Genomic DNA, 20,330 nt, shown 5'->3' on the forward strand with positions numbered 1-20,330 from the left:
ATCACCCTGTAACTACTTTTTACACCGTGCCGAACGTCACCCTCGAACTACATTTTACACCGTGCCGAACATCACCCTGGAACTACTTTTTCTAACGTGCTGAACATCACCGTTGAACTACTTTTTACACCGTGCTGATCATCACCCTGGAACTACTTTTTCTAACACGCGAAACATCACCCTGGAACTATTTTTTACACCGTGCCGAACGTCACCCTGGAACTACTTTTTACACCGTGCCGAACGTCACCCTGGAACTACTTTTTACACCGTGTTGAACATCACCCTGGGACTACTTTTTACACTGTGCCGAACATCACCCTGGAACTACTTTTTACAACATGCTGAACATCACCCTGGAACTACTTTTTACATCATGAAGAACATCTCCCTGGAACTACTTTTTCCACCGTGCCGAACATCACCCTGGGAATACTTTCTACACAGTGCTGAACATCACCCTGTAACTACTTTTTCCACTGTGCCGAACATCACCCTGGGAATACTTTCTACACAGTGCTGAACATCTCCCTGGAACTACTTTTTCCACCGTGCCGAACATCACCCTGGGAATACTTTCTACACAGTGCTGAACATCACCCTGTAACTACTTTTTCCACCGTGCCGAACATCACCCTGGGAATACTTTCTACACAGTGCTGAACATCACTCTGTAACTACTTTTTGCACCGTGTGGAACATCACCCTGGAACTACTTTTTATATTGTGCTGAACATCATCCTGGAACTAATTTTTTCTACCGTCCTGAACATCGCCCTGGAACTACTTTTTACACTGTGCCAAACATCACCCTGGAACTACTTTTTACACCGTGACGAACATCACCCTGGGACTACTTTTTACACTGTGCCGAACATCACCCTGGAACTACTTTTTACAACATGCTGAACATCACCCTGGAACTACTTTTTACATCATGAAGAACATCTCCCTGGAACTACTTTTTCCACCGTGCCGAACATCACCCTGGGAATACTTTCTACACAGTGCTGAACATCACCCTGTAACTACTTTTTCCACTGTGCCGAACATCACCCTGGGAATACTTTCTACACAGTGCTGAACATCTCCCTGGAACTACTTTTTCCACCGTGCCGAACATCACCCTGGGAATACTTTCTACACAGTGCTGAACATCACCCTGTAACTACTTTTTCCACCGTGCCGAACATCACCCTGGGAATACTTTCTACACAGTGCTGAACATCACTCTGTAACTACTTTTTGCACCGTGTGGAACATCACCCTGGAACTACTTTTTATATTGTGCTGAACATCATCCTGGAACTAATTTTTTCTACCGTCCTGAACATCGCCCTGGAACTACTTTTTACACTGTGCCAAACATCACCCTGGAACTACTTTTTACACCGTGACGAACATCACCCTGGGACTACTTTTTACACCGTCCTGAACATCACCCTGGAACTACTTTTTATACCGTCCCGAACATCGCCCTGGAACTACTTTTTACACCGTGCCGACCATCACCCTGGAACTACTTTTTACACCGTGCCGGACGTCACTCTGTAACTACTTTTTGCACCGTGCTGAACATCACCCTGGAACTACTTTTTACACCGTGCCGAACGTCACCCTGTAACTACTTTTTACACCATGAAGAACATCAGCCTGGAACTACTTTTTCCACCGTGCCGAACGTCACCCTGTAACTACTTTTTACACCGTGCCAAACATCACCCTGGAACTACTTTTTATATTGTGTCAAACATCACCGTGGAACTAATTTTTCTACCGTGCTTAACATCACCCTGGAACTACTTTTTATATTGTGTCAAACATCACCCCGGAACTAATTTTTCTACCGTGCTTAACATCACCCTGGAACTACTTTTTATATTGTGTCAAACATCACCGTGGAACTAATTTTTCTACCGTGCTTAACATCACCCTGGAACTACTTTTTATATTGTGTCAAACATCACCGTGGAACTAATTTTTCTATCGTGCTGAACATCACCCTGGAACTACTTTTTACACCGTGCCGAACGTCACCCTGTAACTACTTTTTACACCGTGCCAAACATCACCCTGGAACTACTTTTTATATTGTGTCAAACATCACTGTGGAACTAATTTTTCTACCGTGCTTAACATCACCCTGGAACTACTTTTCACACCGTGCAGAACATCACACTGGAACTACTTTTTACACCATGCTGAACCCTGATGATGAGATTCTGGATTAATTTATATTTTACAGAGTGCCAACTATTTGGAAATCTCTTATCATCGGAGGCATTCATGTCTCTATCCAACTTCTCTAAATAAGTATATACAAACGATGAAAGATGAGTTAAAACCTGCTCAGACTTCAATATGTTGTCTTTTCTTACCTCACAACAACATCGTAATCATCTATACGGGAGCCCAGAGACTTATTGAACAAGATCCCACCGTTGCCCACGATGATGCATCTTTTACAGCTGAGACTGGAAGAAGAGACAACCATAAGTTAGTACAAGTTGGTAATATAGACATAAAGGACCTTTATGTTCAGGATAAGGGTGTGTGGATACCTGTCCAGCTCCTCTCCAAGTCCATAATTTTTTGTGCCAGTTAAAATGTTGTCTATTATTCTCTCTGCAGAAAAACAAACAAACAAAAAAGAGGACATGGATGTATTAGTCTGTTGTCCCACTTAACTGCAACACAAAATATTAGAAATGCTCAGCATACTGGCTACAAATACTTTGTCACTCAGCTGGAATTGTGTTTCAATATATCATATGTTTTTCTCTTTCGAAATAAATAGGTCTACTAGTACCAATACCTCAAACGATTCATAATACTGCACTAAAAAATAAGCCTAGGTCACCTTAAAAAAGCAGCACCACAGCTGAGTCAATGTTTTCCAGTAACATTATGGAAATGAGTCTTTTAATAGATGAGCAGACCTCAATGTTCCACTGGACACATGCCAACCTAGGTGGTCCTGAACACCTAACTCCATTTTTCCAGCTACAGATAAGCAATGGCTAATCACACTTCAGAACAAGCAGTTATGGGATGAAGCAGAGAACATGCAGCGTTCAGGAGTGAGCATGCAGGAACTCTCCCATAAAAGACCTCAAACAGGAACACTGTTTTCATTCTCCTGGTTAAGGAGAATGTTGAGCTCATCTCCCTGCATTGCTAACGAGTTAGGGTTAGGGAAGGCGGATGTTTAGCCATAGTATGCATACCTGATGCCTGATGCCTTCTGTTGGAGTCATGCTTCCAGTTTTACATACTTCGAATAATTCTGCTCCTCCTGAGTATCTTTAGGTCTGTGCTACTTCAAATTTATCTTCCAGAACATCTTAAAGTTCGTATTCCTTTAGCTGCTTTTGAAGTGATGCTGAAATACCATATAGGGATGATTTAGTTTAAACTGCTACCCACATCACACACCATCAATTTACCATACAGCACATGGTTAAAAGACTCGGGTTCACATTCTGGAATAAACTCCATAGAGCGTGTAAAAATCGCTTCGTTATTTTCACTGGGGATGGAGAGATACACCGATCTGAATCGGTGGTCCAGGACAGATGTTTGCGATGCGACTGCACCGGTAGCTTCAGTGTACACCGGACACAGCTGCGGGCTACATGTGGAATGAATCTTTCTTAGCGTGTCCGCAGCAGTAAAAGTCATGGTTACATCCATGGTTTATCTCCTCTGCAGCTGTGTTTTCGAGGCACCTTGAACGCATCATCACTATCCTCTGGCGTTCTGTTATTAAAACTCAGGTGAGGCGGGAGGCGTGGCCATGCTAGTTTATAGTAAGCAGAGGGAAGCAAGACAGCAAGTGAGGAGATAAAGTTTTGTAAAACAGTGTAAAGTTACAAACAGCGAGGTTCTGCTCACACTGCAGCTCCATTACAATTTTTTTTTTCTTTTTTTGCCCATTTGTGACCATATGAGATTTTTTAATGACAGTCCGAATGGCACCAATCCAATCTTTTAAATGTAACCCAGACTACTTTTTATATATGGTCCTGGATCAGATACCTGATCTGTGCGGAAGTGGCCTCAGTCTGGATGGTCATGCTGCTTTCTCATCACATAAGAGAGACAGACAGCACAATTCTGCCCCGGTGGAAGGAAAACGCAGCAACGTCGAGTCCCTTCATGCAGCAGTTGTAAGTTTTTTAGTTCCAACCATGCAACTACATCCAAACTGATGCGCAAACATGAGAAGCCTCCATATTTACTTCCGTTAACATGACACACTGCGTGATGTCGTGCTTTCCTCTGTGTATGTGTGCCACTTCATGGCCATGTACCATTCACATGTAAGTGTGATGAAGGGTACATTGAAATGATGATGTGAACAGCCACACACAAAAAATCAGATTCTGAAGAAAAATCGGATTTTAACTTTACGATCTGCTGTGTGAACGTAGCTTTAGTAAATGGCAGGGCTGGAATTTTACTTATTGTGCATCAAAAATACGCAGACTAACAAGAAAAGCTCTGCTGCTACTGCATGCAGCTTGTTTAACCAGAACCACAAAAGGAAGCAGATAAGTGGTTGTTGTTTAGACGCTCACGGCACACAACAAGCAAACATACGCTGCTGTCCATGGTGCTGAAGCAAACAAAGACCACCTGCTTTGTTTAGAAGATGTAATAGAATTAATAAAAAGAAATTAAAGCTATTGATTTAAACAAACATCAGGAACCTTATTAAACAAAATAAATGTAACCTGAAAGTATACTATTTTCAGGGCTCGCCCTTAATTTATCAGCTGAATGTCTTCAGGGGACCCGAGCTCTGCTTAGCTCCTCGTAATCTAAACCCTGGTAAAAGGATCACATCGCATCCACATCTGAACACATCATGTTATACTGGTTTCAGTTTATACTGGCATCCAGGTTATATTGGTTTCCAGTCAGTCCCAGAACAGACTTATTCTATTCTATTCTATTTTATTCTATTCTACAGTCATTTAGCAGACGCTTTTATCCAAAGCAACTTCCATCTGTGAGGAAGAACAACACAAGCATGAATCCAAACAAGATGGACGTCATCATTAAGTGGTAGTCAGACTGCTGGAGTCCAGGTGGACCAGGTGCTGTCATGTAGTGCTAGAGGCAGATGCACTGCCTTTATTTTTGTTTGTTTTTTATAGTTTTTTTTTAAGTAATTTTGTTTAAATACATGATCACAATTTCATCAAACAATATCAATTTGTTGTCAACTGGACCAGAAGCTGGGCCGTGTGTTCAGTCAGGTAGGGTCTGATCCTCCTGATGTTGTAGGAGGAAATCGGCAAGACCGAGCAACCGAGGCAACATGGTCCTTAAAGGTCAGCTGGTTGTCTACCATGACACCAAGATTCCTGGTAGAAGACGTAGGTACAAGCATGTCATCCATGCGGAGATATCAGCAAGGCATGCAGGTATTCACATTGAGACGGTTGTGTCGTGTAACAGAAAATTATACATATAACTCTTATACTTGTGTGATATTTAGATGAGACATGTAATCTTGCACCTTGTATTAAAACCATGGTCTTATATTTTTCACTGAGTAAGAACGAGTTGTACCCTGCAAATATTTGGCAGTGAGCTTCTCCTTCTTATCACATTGCTGTTAGCGTTCTGTAACTCATCAAGGAGAAGAGAGAAGAAGTGTGTTAAAAAACCAGTGTACTGCAAAATCGGGACAAATACAGTCCAAATATCGTTATGTGTACCAGGCTTAACACAATTTCCTCAAAAACTTAATATCTGTCAATACGTGCACATCCTCCATGTCTTTCCGCTTGCTGTTGTGTTGTTGCCATTGTGTGTAGCAGACTCACAACTACACTAAAAGGAAATGATGGACTTTCCATCAAATGTTTCTCAATCACCTTCTTATGCAAAAAGGATGTATTCATATATTCATACATATTCTAATTTCATTTCCACTGGCAGTCCATGAAATTCCCACAAGGTGCTGACTGAAACCAGGTACGATTGTCTGACATCTGTGCTGTCAGGTTCTGTGTTGATTGGAGAATAAATGATGTATTACCACATTTCAGCCCCGGTCACCCTGGATAACCATCCTAATGATTAACCCACTGCAGAGAGGCGGCTAGAGAACAGGCTCATTGTTTGGATGTGGTGTCGATGTCTGGCGTCAAGCATCACCCTATGCAGCATAAACACAAAGACCACACCTGGATCCAAGCGGCTGAAAAGTGACAAATCACGGGGGCGGCGCTCTCCTCCAGAGGACAACATAGCAGATCCTTGTTATAAGAACAGGGTAAACACTTCAGCCAAGTATGTCTCGTGGTGGAGCCAAAGACGGATGGCTGAAGGTTCAGACATTGGTTGCCAATGAACTCTTGAAACAAAGACAATCTTTAACAGTAATGCAGAAAAACAGCAGAGGTATCCCATAAAACACACACAGACACACTGCTGGGAAGGGAGCCGCCTAAACTAAACAAATAATCCTGTGATGAGAGGGACTCATGGGACTTTTACATTCTGCATAAAAATGCTGAAGAAAAAGTTTCTGGCTTGTACATTTTCAACCAAAACCAGCTACCGGAGACTGGACTTCATCAGTTTGCTGCAGCAGATGCAGACCTCATCACAGCTCTCTCTCTACAGAGATGTTGGCCATCAGGCGAGGGAAAGTCACGTTGAAGAATATTCATGTCAGTGAAGGTAAACGAAGAGTCCGTTAGAGCCAGGCGCCAGTGACTTCTTACATCTGCTTTATAGCGAACTGCATGATGATTTGCGTCTCTTCACAAGCTGTGTCTTTGGACTGAATAAGAGACGGAGAGCGAGAGGTGTCCAGTTTCAGGGTCAGCATCTGTGTGTGATTTTAAATGAATGTTTGCAAGTCATTTCTGAGTTAGTACTAGTAAATAAAAAAATCTGGCTGAGAAATGCAAGTTTGTGCATGTGTGGAAAAGAATTTAAATGAATGTAAAAAGATTTGTATTTGTGAAAAGTATGAAAAGTAAAACGCAGCATGCAAGACTGTGAAGTTATGGGTTCCTGAGTCTGATCAGATGGTGGCAAATCCACCTGTCCAGTCAGAGGACGGGGGGGCTTTTTCCCATTTATTCTTGAACTACCTTCACTTTCTGGCCTTAAGATGACGTGTTTAACTCATTCTGATGACACACTGACATTCATCATGTACTTTCCTGGATTTGCTGCCCTGCAGCTTCCCGAGGATGAGATACCACACATCACAACCTCTATGGGCTCAAAATGAAGTCAAAGATTTTGCATTTGTAAATTAATGTTTGCAAATAATTTCTATAAATCAAGCTTGTCTGGCTGAAAAGTGTAAGTTTGTGAAAGTGCAGGAAAGGATGTACATGGCTGTAAGGAAGATTGTATTTGTGAAAAAAATTGAAGTTCTTCTGCAAACACCCTGTTCAGAGATGCAAAGCACAAACTACACGCAAGACTGCAGCTGTGGTTGTAGTTTTGTCCCTGTGTTTACACCGCTATCTGACTGGACGGTGACAAATAAAACCGTGCAGCTTCCTGTCCTTCCGCCCCGCTGTCGGCTCCTGAAGTGTGGGATGAGGACGATGCCGGATTATCCGATGTCTCAGAGATAACAGGATGAGACCACGCCGTTCTTAGGGAGAGACTCAATGCAGGTTCGTCCTGCTTATGTGTTACTTCTGTGCGTAATTTGGTCGGTTTTCAGGGAGCTTAGCCATCCGTCACTGGACACAGAAGACGGAGCAACACCACTGGGGGCAGTGCTGAGCAGAATCAGGTGTGCTGGAGCTGGTAACGTACAACCTGTGGGACAGGTGGACCCCGGGGACCAGGATTGAGAAACACTGATCTAATGTGTGGGTTACTGAACTGAATTTGTATGTAAAAGAAAACATTTGGAGTAAACAAGTTTGCTAGTTTCATTACTTTTGCCTTTAAAATTTAGAAAAGAGGCAAAAATCTTCGCTTCGGCTGTCTACAGCGTCTCACGGGAGCGATCCTCTGAGCTTCTACAGCGCTGCAGCATCAGCACCGACCGGCTCCAGCCCGATGCTACACCAAACCATGGTGACCCCGACGCCATTACAGTTACAAATTTTTAAATGTAAAAATAGCAAGTAAATAAAGAATACTAATGATAGTATTAATGAAGCAAATGTTATTCTCTGAAACTCAAACATGAAGGAGGAAGCCATTTCTGCCTTCTGATTAATTTTATAAATACACGTTTTTTACACATGCACAAACTTTCAGCATTATTTTTACACAGGGGGACGGAGCTTTACAACTATTTCAGTGCTTCCCATCAAAAAAGAGAAACATTAGTGATCAGAGACAATATTAATAAAAAATGTTCCACTACAACCAGTCTAGCCATGGGCAACTTTAAGGACCGTAAAACCGCCCACCCAGTCAGCAGACTCAATGCTGGGGGGCTGGAGGGCCAGCCAGCGGGTTTAGGTGATCGGACCTCAGAGGGGGGCTCTTCTCACTTGTACAGCATTTCTGAGCTTCATCCACGCTGGCTCTGCAGCTCAGTGTACCAGCCTCAGTCCAAGGGATGCTGCCTTGTGAGGACGGCAGAGAAAACTGCACCAATTTTAGCTCATAAAAATACAAAAATGTCCTCTGAGGCAGACTGAGAGCCACGTGACTGTTCTCAGGCTGATGCTTGTTGGTAAAAATAAACCTCCCACCCACCATCGCCACTCCAAGCTCTCAATGTGGAATCCTTTGTGGTGTTCTATTCAAGATCCACACGTATCATCTCTCCACATGAGTACCAGTGAAAGGAAAAGCCTCAGCCACCACAGTGCATGGAGAAAACAGAAACCAGGTGGGAAACTTCTCCTTTCATACACTGCCTGCGTTCAGATGACGGTAACATTCTCCGCTGGAAGTATCAGAAATACGTGAAAGAGATTATTGTTATTTCTTCCGTTCCCATGGTGCTGTGTACTGGGTCAGAATCTGAACCGCTGGAGTGTGTTAAGGTCAGAAAACCAGTATAAACACTGTGGGCTCCAGGATTCAAGCTGGAGTGTTGGAGGACATCAAGTTCCCGTCTCCCAGGATTCAGTTCATCCACCAAGCTTTTACTAAAACCTTACGAAGACAAACAGAGCCACATCAGCTCGTGGATTAAAAACAAAAAAAAACAAAAAAAAATAATGGGTTTTTCCTGCTTTTGTAGCAGAAAAAACTCTTTCTGCATCTGCTACAATGAATCCAGTAAAATGTCAAATCTCACCACTTTTCTTCCGCATTAAAGAATGAATCATTTTAAACTGGGATGATGGGGAGATTAAAAAATGTTGTTTTTCTGGAAGTCAGTGAGACATTTTTGTCACCAAGGTCCCCAGATGGAACATCTGAAACTTTAAAAAAAATCACTTTTGTTGTTAATCTTTGACCCACCATCATCAGCCCCTCCCCCCCGGCTGTTTATTATGTGGAAAATAATTCCATTTTGTGCATTTGTTTCAAAATTAGAATAATTAAGCTGGCATTTTGTAGGTTAAAATCCTAAAATGTTTGTTGGTTTTGAGCAGGTCTGGAGCTGTTTTAAGCAATTTATGAAAAATAATTTCTCAATATACTATTTAATATAAATTTATCTATTTATTTTTACACTTTGACCACCAAGGTTCCAGAGAGACAACCTGACGACATAAAAACCATAATACAGTCAAATCAATCAATCTTGGACAAATCCATGACTCCAATCACAACTAAAAACCCATCCTTGCATCCTCATCAAGGATCAAGGTGAGACTAAGCAATGACAAACTTCTTAGGATAAAATAATCCTATTCCAATGAGATCAGAAGATCTATGGCTTAACACTAGAGATACCTTACCAGCTAACCAGAAGATCGGGCTATGGACGTGGCTTTGATCCACCCAGCCTCAGCTTTTTAACTCAACCAAAATGGCCATTATGCCTCCCCAGGAGATTTAGGCAAATACAGAAGAGTTAAAGAATGAATAAAGAGTTGGAGGAGATCAAGCTCTCACTGAACTTCATGTCTGAGGAGATATCTGAAATAGTAAAACAGTCTGTACTTATTAGCGTGGTGGAAGAAATGAGTACATTAAAGGCTAAAATTTAGAGAAAGACAAGACAATCAAGTCTCTAGAGCAGGGGTGGCCAACGTCGGTCTTCAAGAGCCACAATCCTGCAGATTTTCCATGCATCCCTCCACCCACACACCTGACTCAAATTAAATGGATCCAACAGCTTATAAGGATCTGCACAATGACTCATTAATTTAGGTCAGGTGTGTCGGTGCAGGGAAGCATGTAAAACCTGCAGGATTGTGGCTCTCGAGGACTGACGTTGGCCACCCCTGCTCTAGAGAGATGTGTGGATGACTTGGAACAATACAGAAGAATAGCCGAGGCCAGGTATCGATCCAGCTGGTGATATGAGTGGTGAGGAGACGACTCCGGGAGAATCAAGTACCTTAAAGCTACAAGTATTACATTTTTTTACTCTAAAAACACTATTTTAGCTTGCCAAGAAAAAACAATGGATCAAAACCAGCGATTATCATAAGGTTTATTAGCAGAAATGCTAAATTCGAGCTGCTGCGACAAACAAAGGAACAGATATATACATAAATGGACATTTGTCCAAGAAGAACTCAGAAGTTGCGAGGCAAGCCAAGGCTCTGAGACAGCAGAGGAACTGTAAAGGTGGATAAAACTGCTGGCCCTCCAGAAGAAGAAAAAAGATTAATTGCAAATTTAAATGACTGTTCAAATGTGCAAATATCGGTGCAGCTCATTACGAGTGGATTTTCTTTTTTTTTTCTTCTTTTTAAGGTGTACATTTGTTAACACAACTTATGTCCAACGTCTCAGTCCATCATCCTTCCTCATCAATGAGGACAGGAATGAAAATGCACCAGAACTGGAAACTTTTGCAATCACTGAACAAAAACTACAAGAAACCTTAAGTGACATAGACCCTGATAATAATTACTGTAATCATGTCGACAAGTCCATCCATCCATCCATTTTCTGCCGCTTATCCAGAGTCAGGTCGTGGGGGCAGCTGCCTAAGCAGGGAAACCCAGACTTCCCTCTCCCCGGCCACATTCACCAGCTCATCCCGGAGGGATCCTGAGACGTTCCCAGGCCAGCCGAGACATGTAGTCCGTCCAGCGTGTCCTGGGTCTGCCCCGGGGCCTCTTTCCGGTGGGCCGTGCCTGGAACACCTCACCAGGGAGGCGTCCAGGAGGCATCCTGACCAGATGCCTGAGCCACCTCATCTGGCTCCTCTCGATGTGGAGGAGCAGCGGCTCTACTCTGAGCCCCTCCCGGACAACCGATCTTCTCATCCTATCTCTAAGGGAGAGCCCGGCCACCCTGCGGAGAAAACTCATTTCAGCCGCTTGTATTCGCGATCTTGTTCTTTCAGTCACTACCCACAGCTCATGACCATAGGTGAGGATCGACCGGTAAATTAAGAGCTTTGCCTTTTGGCTCAGCTCCATCTTCACCACGACAGACCGATGCAGAGTCCGCATCACTGCAGACGGCGCACCGATCCGCCTGTCCATCTCCCGCTCCATCCTTCCCTCACTCGTGAACAAGACCCTGAGATACGTGAACTTCTCCACTTGGGGCAGGACCATATTGCAGACCTGGAGAAGGAACTCCACCCTTTTCCGGCTGAGGACCATGGTCTCGGACTTGGAGGTGCTGATTCTCATCCCAGCTGCTTCACACTCGGCTGTGAATCGCTCCAGTGAGAGCTGAAGATTACGGCTGGCAATGTGGACCAAGATCTGACACCGGTCGTACAGGGACCAGACAGCTCGTACAAGCGAGTCCCCCACAGGAGTCCCCGGGGAACACTGTCGAATGTCTTCTCCAATTCCACAAAACACATGTAGATTGGTTGGGTAAACTCCCATGCCCCCTCAAAGACCCTGAAGAGGGTGTAGAGCTGGTCCACTGTTCCACGACCGGGACGAAAACCACACTGCTCCTCCTCAATCCGAGGGTCGACTATCCGACGGACCCTCCTCTCCATGTCGACAAGTGTATTTATTAATAGGAACAGCAGTTGGATGGAACTGTGAAGACAGATCACAGCAGACGTCTCTACGATAACTTTGAAAATATTAACAACTTATTTTCTAAATCAGTTTAAGACCCCATTCATGATTACAGCCATATCCGAAACATGGATTCATGATGGAAAAGAGGCCAGCTTCGATTTGTGGATATGAGATGTACACAAACAATAGAAAATGCAGAAATGGTGGAACAGGATTGTATGCTAACAGTAAACTGAAAAGTAAAATGGTGGCCAACATGACCTCAGCTGTGGATGATGTGAAGGAACGTTAGACAAATAAAGTTATAATGAAAACAGGAACACTAAATGCTGTATAGCACCAGGATCAGATTTAGAACAATTTAGAAACTGTATGGAGAAGATGTGCACAACAACTAGCCTTTGTTTGTGGAGACTTTAATATACTGATGCTTTCTTCTTTTGTTTTTTACCTTGTCTTGTCCAGCATGGTAGCGGCAGAATGATGTGCTGGCTACTGTGTTGTGCCAAGCAAATTTGCTTTGCTAAGAGGAGCTTTATGGTTATAAGGCTCCTCTTGATAATCAGATTTTTTATTTCTTTTTTCTTAGCTGACAATCATAAAGAGTTCCTAAAAAATAATCAAGACAGCAACAACAACATGTATCACAACAACCAAAGAACCAGAAACACACACACTTGAACCAAAGCCTCTCTTAGTATATAAACCCACTGAACTCCTCAGTGCTGAGTCAGCATGCAGAGGATGAGGAATGAGGAGGTTCAGAGATGAGTATGATCCTGCAAATGTGACCACGCATCTACAAAGGCTAGAGGCAGACTAGGGTGGCCCAGAGACCCGGGCCATCAGCAGCAATCCTGGAGCACCAACCCAAGACCCCCCACCACAAAGACGACTCCGAACCCACCCAGAGGGCACCAGAGGAAGGCCCCGCCAGAGCCCCCTGCGGTCACAGGGCCAAGATTGGCAGCCGCCGACCCCGCCAGGCACCAGCCATCCAGGGCAGCCCGAAAAAGGGCTAATAATCTGATAACCTGGAAGAAATGTCAATGTCAAAATATCTAATGTTTCCAGACTGTATTGTAGTATTGGGTATGTTTTGTAGGTCACAGTTGATGGGCATAACAATAGTCTTAGACCAGTTAATAGAGTAGTCAGATATTGATGAGAATGTGTTAATAAGTGTGATTGTCTGGGGGAGAGATGTCGGTGGGTTCTGGAGGAAAAGTAATACATCATCAGCATAAAGACTTATCTTGTGTTCTATATTGTTGGCATGGATTCCTTTAATCTCTTTATTTTGTCTTATGGCAGCAGCTAGGGGTTCAATAAAAATAGCAAAGAGTGATGGAGAAAGCGGGCAGCCCTGTCTGGTGCCTCTCTGCAAACAGAAGCTTGGAGAGGTTTGATCATTGGTCTTCACACATGCATTTGGGTTGTTATATAATATTTTTATCCAATCTATGAAAGATGACCCAAACCCAAAATTTTTTAACGTTGCAAATAAAAATTTCCAGTTTACTCGGTCAAACGCTTTTTCTGCATCTAAAGAAATGACTGTGAATTCCAGATTATGTAGAGTAGAATAATCTATGATGTTAATTAATCTATGCATGTTAGTAAAGGAATGTCTACCTTTAATAAAGCCTGTTTGGTCAGGATGGATTATTAGAGGGATCATTTTTTCTATTCTTCTGGCCAAAGCTTTGCTAATTATTTTGAGATCTACATTTATTAATGAAATTGGACGGTAACTGGATGGAAGTGTCGGGTCTTTACCTGGTTTTAATAGTAGAGTAATATTGGCTAGGTTCATATTTGAAGGTGTTTTTGTTTTTCCCTTATTTCTAATATCATATTGTAGAAAGTGGGTGCCAGCATTGCCCAGAATTATTTGTAGAATTCTGCTGGATAACCATCTGGACCCAGACCATCTAGACCTGGGTCATCTGGACCTGGACCATCTGGTGAATCCAGGGTTATTTTATTTTCATGTTTTAATTTTGGAAGATTGATGTTACTAAGAAATTGATCTATATTGTCATCTGTTGTGTTTAGTTGTGATTTATATAAAGTTTTATTGAATTCTCTAGAAGTGTTATTTATCTTGTCAGGGTCGTGACTGATGTTTCCTTCTGGATCTCTGACAGAGGAGATGGTTGTTTTCTCCTTGTTTCTTTTTAACTGATTAGCCAGAAACCTTCCAGAATTGTTGCCATGCTCAAAATTCTCCAAACAAAGTCTTTGCACCAAGAATTGTTTTTTATCTTTTATTTCATTAAGTTCAAGTTTAGCTTTCCTTATATGGTTAAGAGAGTGTTCTTCTGGGGAGACATGGTAAGCTCCTCTAGGGATTTAACTCTGAGTTCTAACTCTGAGATTCTCAAAGTTTCCTTTTCTTATGGGAAGAGAAGGAAATTATTTTCCCTCTCATTACTGCTTTTCCTGCTTCCCATCGCAAGTTGATGTTTCTGGCACGTCGTTTTTAACCTTGATAGACAACATCTTTACAAATGTAATGGAAAATAATATGGTAAGTAACATACTGATGAATTATATCAGTCATCTGTGTTTGTGTTTTTTCAACATCAGTACAGATTAATGAGAGTTAGACCAGAAAATGAAGTAAAACAACCATCTATAAGCCATTACATACTAAAGATGACTTGACGCTACAAGACTGGGATGTTGTCTATAGAGAAAAAGATGTGGACATGGCATGCAGCAATTTCATTCATGTTTAAATTACTATATGTGAAAAATTGTCCACTTATAGTAGTTAATAAAAGTTAAATAAAATAAATGGCTATGATGAGGAGAAAACAAGGACCAAGGTTTCCCTTGCCCGGACATGGGTCACCGGGGCCCATGTCAGATATACAAACTATTATGTTTAAAGAGCAGCCATGTGTGTATAAATAAATACAATTCAGATGGGCAGAACTAGAAAAGCTTAGGGGAGAGTGAGGTAAGTTGAACCAGTGGGTAAGTTGACCCACGCCTTGCATCTAGGTAACCATGCACATGTGTTGTCATGTGACCATAAATTTAGGACAGACCAATTTTTTCCATCTTACTGTGATGCAGAGAAGCACATGGGAGAAGAGGTAAGTATTTTTTTTTTACACCAAAAACTGTTTTTTGCCTGTCAAAGTAAATGTTCTGCATATCAGATAAAATGATTGTTATATCAAAGCAAATTAATCCAGCAAAAAATTAAATGTCTTACATGTTCATGACCTATAAAACCATGAAAATCGCTTCACTAAAGATTAGCTTAAATTTCTAAGCTAGCTTGTTTTTTTTTTTTAAAATGATGGCTATGGGACAAAGTGAGCCAAAGGCTATGGGGTAAATTAAGCCAGTGGTTCAACTTACCCCTCTATAAGGCCAGAAATTCAGTTAAGTCTCTTAAAATTATTTTTAATTTGTATATACTCAACTGGTTTGGTGTATTTGGCATATGTTAGTCTTTGTAGAAAAAGGAAAAAGGTGTCATGCCAAGACCCTACAAGAGGGAAAAAAACTGGGGCTCAACAACCCTTGAAGAGATGGAGAGAGCAGCCAGTAATGTCAAGGGTGGAAAGTCTATCAGATCAGTCGCAAAAGAGAGAAATATTGATAGGTCAACATTGAGGAGGTACATGAAAAAGAGGGAGGCAAAGGAAATAACAATCGGGTACACTGGAACAGCAGAAACAAAGAGGGTCTTCTCAGAGGAGGTGGAGAAGGAGCTAGCAGACCATATCAAGAAGCTTGCAGAGCAGTTCCATGGCCTCACTCCTAAAAAATGCCGTGAATAGCATTGGAATTGGCAGAAAGAAGAGTCATGTTGCCATCCCATTTGATGACACTTCTGAGCATGAGAGCTCCAGCGATGAAAAAAGTGAGTCAGATGTCTCAGATCTGGTTGGTGACTTTGTCATCGTAAAATTTGCATCCAAATGCAGGAGCCACCATTACATTGGCTTGGTTGACAGCCTTGTGGGGGACGAAGTGAGTGCCCGATTTCTCAGAAGAATCCGGGAGATCACTAGCGGTAAGAAACCCACCTTTACATTCAAGGAAAAGGATGAGGCATCTTTCCCACAGAGTGATGTGCTGAAGAAGCTACCTCAACCTCAAAAGGCTGGAGGAACTGCAAGGAGGGAGCAACAGTTCATATTCCCCTTCAACCTTGACAGTTGGAATATTGAATAGTTGTTTTAATTAAATTGTTAAATGGCTTTAAAGATAACTGATGGTTTGTTCACACAAGTTCAAAACTGTTAAAACTGTTTGTTAGCACAATATGCTCAGGTTTAAGTGATAAAACTCAGATGGTCAGTTTACCCACTGACTTGGTTCAACTTATCACTAATCTGGGGCAAGTTGAGTCACTGCAGCACTCTTTTTTGAGGAGTCATTATTTTGGGCAGTGTTGTCAGAGATGCATTCTGATCATTTCATTTGATAGTAGACATCTTGAAATAAAGGATTATGTTTTCATTCTATGTCTGAGTCATTTTTCCTTTCCTCCAAGACAACAAAGTAAAAAGTGGTTTATCTTACCACTCTCCCCTACTACTTACAGAAATATTGTCAACTTGCACGATAATTACAACTCTGTGCAAAAGCTGATTGTTAAAGAACTATTATCAAAAACCTGGTATTGATTTTTTTTTTTCCACGTTTATTTTTATTAAGGTTTTTTCGAGACTTATGAAGATACAAAACAAAAAACTGTACAATTTTTTTTTTAACTTAACATAAGAACAAAGAACCCTGGATATTTCTCTGTTATAAATTAAAATATATTCCTGATAAAGAAAATATGTTTATGCGATATTTAAAGTATTCTAGAAATAAATAAATAGATGAATAAATAATAATACAAATAATCAAAAAGTCTGTAACTGAGCCATCACACTGTCTGGCTGAATGCTTCATTTCAGGCATCCAGAACCTGAATAGCACTGGCATAATAGAGGAAGGGACCCCAATTTTTACAAAAGAGGTTAGAATGCTCTCTGATCATGTGTTTAATTTTCTCTAAATAGAGAAGGGGTGTTGGGTCTTTTAGCCAACAATTAGAAGGAGGTGGTTTTGAGTCTTTCCAATGAAGTAAAAGCCACAAGTGAAACAAAAGCAATATTACTTTTCCTTTTAGTGAAACAACCTGGCTGCAAAAATCGAGATAGAAGGGGAGGGAGTCAGCGGTCAGGTGACAGCTCTTGATAACGTGTCATGAAATAGGACCACAATAAACCCAATTTTGGACAAGAGAAAAACATATGCATATGATTAGCCGAGGAAACAGAACATCTATCACACTTGTGTCAAATAAGGTTTTAAGTCTAACTTTGGATCAGTTCTATGAACAACCTTAAATCGCATTAGTGTCAAACTGGTGCAAGGGGAAGTGGTGTTGATCCTTTCTAGGACTTCCTCCAACCACTCAGTTTCAAAGGTGATGCCCAGCTCATTTTCCCAAATTAAGTGCAAGGGGAGGTGAGAAGGGTGGCATTGATCTCATAACTACAGAAATGAATTTGCAATCTGTAGGAATGGACAGGAATGTCTCGAAGAGCAAGTCAGGTGGTAAATAGGGGAAGTTTGGGAAGTTTTGGCGCACTAAGTTACGAACTTGAAAATATCTAAATAAATGAGATTGTGGGAGATTAAAATTTGCTTTAACAGTTAAAAGAGACAAAAGTCTTGTCAATAAACAATTGCTTGAAGCAAAATATACCTTTGTCCCTCCATAAAGCAAAAGCTGGGTCAACAGACGAAGATAAGACTAGAGGGTTGGCAGATCGGCATCAGCAGTGAGGTGGAGGAGAGTTTAAATTCATGTCTGAACTGCCTCCAGATTTTTATAGTGTTTAAAACAACTGGATCATTAGTGTAATTTTTTTTTTTTTATTTAAATTTTTATTGAGTTTTAAAGAACTTTAGCATAAACAAAAATTAAACAACACAACAACAATACAGCAAAGACTAAACCAAACAGCATGAGCACATTACTCAAAGTGCATCCAATACATACATTCAATCATAATTTCTGTTTTTGACCTTTATGTCTTTTGTCCTCTAATAAAAGACAAAAATAAAAAATAAAAATTTATCCCAGACGTTGAAATATGATTCCTTTCTGTTATGCAGTTTAGCTATGAATAACTCGAAAGATGCGATCTCTGCCATGGTCTTGACCCACTCTCCATAAACAGGCCCATCTTGGCTTTTCCATTTGCGGAGAATAACCCTCGCAGCTGAAATAAAGCCAGTAAGAGCCAGCGCAAAAGCTGTTTTAGATACACTGGGCAAACATGACCTGTCACCTAAGAGACAAAGTTGAGCAGATTCAGGCACAGGTGTACCAAGCCACTCCTGCATTGTTTTGAGTATTTCTTTCCAAAAAGGCAGAACAATAGGACAAAACCACATAGCATGAATAAATGTGCCTTCTGACTTTTACATTTCCAACATAGATTATTCTCCAGTTAACCCATTCTAAAAAGACGAATTTGTAGATATTTCCAAAAGTCCGACTTACTTTCCAGATTAAATTGTGCCCTCTGGTCCTGATAAGATTTTAGTGTTTTATTATCAACCAGATCCGCTATATTTCTCATACCCCCAGTCAACCAGGAATTCCAACATATTACTTTTCTCCAAATAATAATTTTAGAAAGTAAAAAATAATCAATTCTTGAAGATGATTTATGCTTGTGGGAGAAAAATGTAAATTCCTTTTACCTTGGGCTAATAAGCCTCCAAATATCCACAAGGCGAAGATCTTCTATTAGCTGGTGAATCGCCTGCCTGTCCCTAGGAGCCCGTTTGCTGTAGGCTGATTTGTCCAGTATACCATCTAGCACCCGATTAAAGTCCCCACCCAACAAAGTTTGTCCCTCACCAAGTGCACCAAAAAGCTCATTAATTTTGTAAAAGAAAATGGGATCTTCTGTATTCGGAGCATATATATTACATAAATTTATTCTGCTCCCGTTAATGTTAGCTTCTACACATATAAGTCCCCCCTCCTCATCTTTATGTTGGTTTAATGATACAAAATTCAAACTCTTATGCACCAAGATCACAACACCACGTTTCTGGCTGTTAAAACAGTTGTAAAACACCTGGCCTACCCACATGCTTTGGAGTTTAACCACTTCTTTATCTGTCAAATTTACCTCCTGGAGAAATGCTATGTCCATCTTTTGGGATTTAAGATAACTCAGACATTTCTTTCTTTTAACCGGTTTTGACAAACCATTTACATTCCATGTGATAATCTTTACATTTTTTGCCATCTTGTCTCCCTGTTAACTAACAACAGAAAGTTTTCCACCTGCAGACATTATATCAGTAGAATCAATAACAACAAAAGACATATAATCCTGTGCTGTAAAACAATAATTGTATGCTGTTATAGAACCCAAGTCTGTGCCAAACATCAAAAATAAAACATAACCAACCTTTGCAAAACATGTGAGAAAACACAAAAATAACCCATGTGGAAACTTTGAGATAGTCATCCCCCCACCCATCATCCAACCCCCCTCCCAAAAAACAAAACAAAAAGAAAAAACACAACTTTCTCAACCACTAAGCCAACCATCGCTTTGGTCCGTGAGGCGCAACCCGGGTGGAGCTGGTAATAACGCATGCTGTGGGGTTATTATATAACAGTTCAATCTGTGAAATATATCTATGACCAAAGCCAAATTTGTTGAGGACAGAAAATAAATATTCCTACTCCACTCAAAGGCCTTCTCTGCGTCCACTGAAATAACCATTTCTGGTTCTGTCGTCTTGAGTTTGGAAAGTATTATGTTTAGTAGTTTACAAGTGTTTTTAAAAAGAGCTGCTACACTCTTCTAGATTCTTATGGGGTTTGGGAATCAGCAAAATTGAGGTCTGAGTTAAAAATGGAGGAAGGATCCCTTTTTCTAAAGAATTGTTGAACACGTCTAGCATCAGAGGAGCAAGTTGGTCTGAGAATTTCTTAAAATTCAACTGAAAAGCCGTCTGGTCCAAGCGCCTTACCGCTCTGTAGTGATTTAAGACTTCATTTAAAGAGAGCAGAGCCTCAAGCTGACAAGTAGTAGTATCATCAATTACAGGGAATACTAATTTATCTAGAAAGTTATGAGTTACGGTTGTGTCAGATGGAGCTTCCAATCTGTAAAGAATTGTGTAAAACACAATTCTTTACAGAATACCTTATTGATTTCTCTTTCAACTGAGACCAAGATAAAGGGAGTTTTGGAT

General features: G+C 41.1%; 1 protein-coding gene across 7 annotated transcripts in view; it reads right to left on the reverse strand.

Moving 5' to 3' along the window:
* The window catches only part of st3gal3b (ST3 beta-galactoside alpha-2,3-sialyltransferase 3b), a 203,563-nt gene that overhangs the window by 85,908 nt on the left and 97,325 nt on the right, over positions 1–20,330 (reverse strand). For all 7 annotated transcript variants that reach the window (XM_041992354.1, XM_041992355.1, XM_041992357.1 and 4 more), the window contains 2 exons: positions 2,562–2,625; positions 2,379–2,474 (listed from right to left, as the gene is read on the reverse strand). In XM_041992354.1, coding sequence (XP_041848288.1) covers positions 2,379–2,474; positions 2,562–2,625 — 160 coding nt within the window. The remainder of the gene's footprint in view (positions 1–2,378; positions 2,475–2,561; positions 2,626–20,330) is intronic.

The sequence above is a fragment of the Melanotaenia boesemani genome, chromosome 8 (genome assembly GCF_017639745.1).
Source record: "Melanotaenia boesemani isolate fMelBoe1 chromosome 8, fMelBoe1.pri, whole genome shotgun sequence".
Classification (NCBI taxonomy): domain Eukaryota; kingdom Metazoa; phylum Chordata; class Actinopteri; order Atheriniformes; family Melanotaeniidae; genus Melanotaenia; species Melanotaenia boesemani.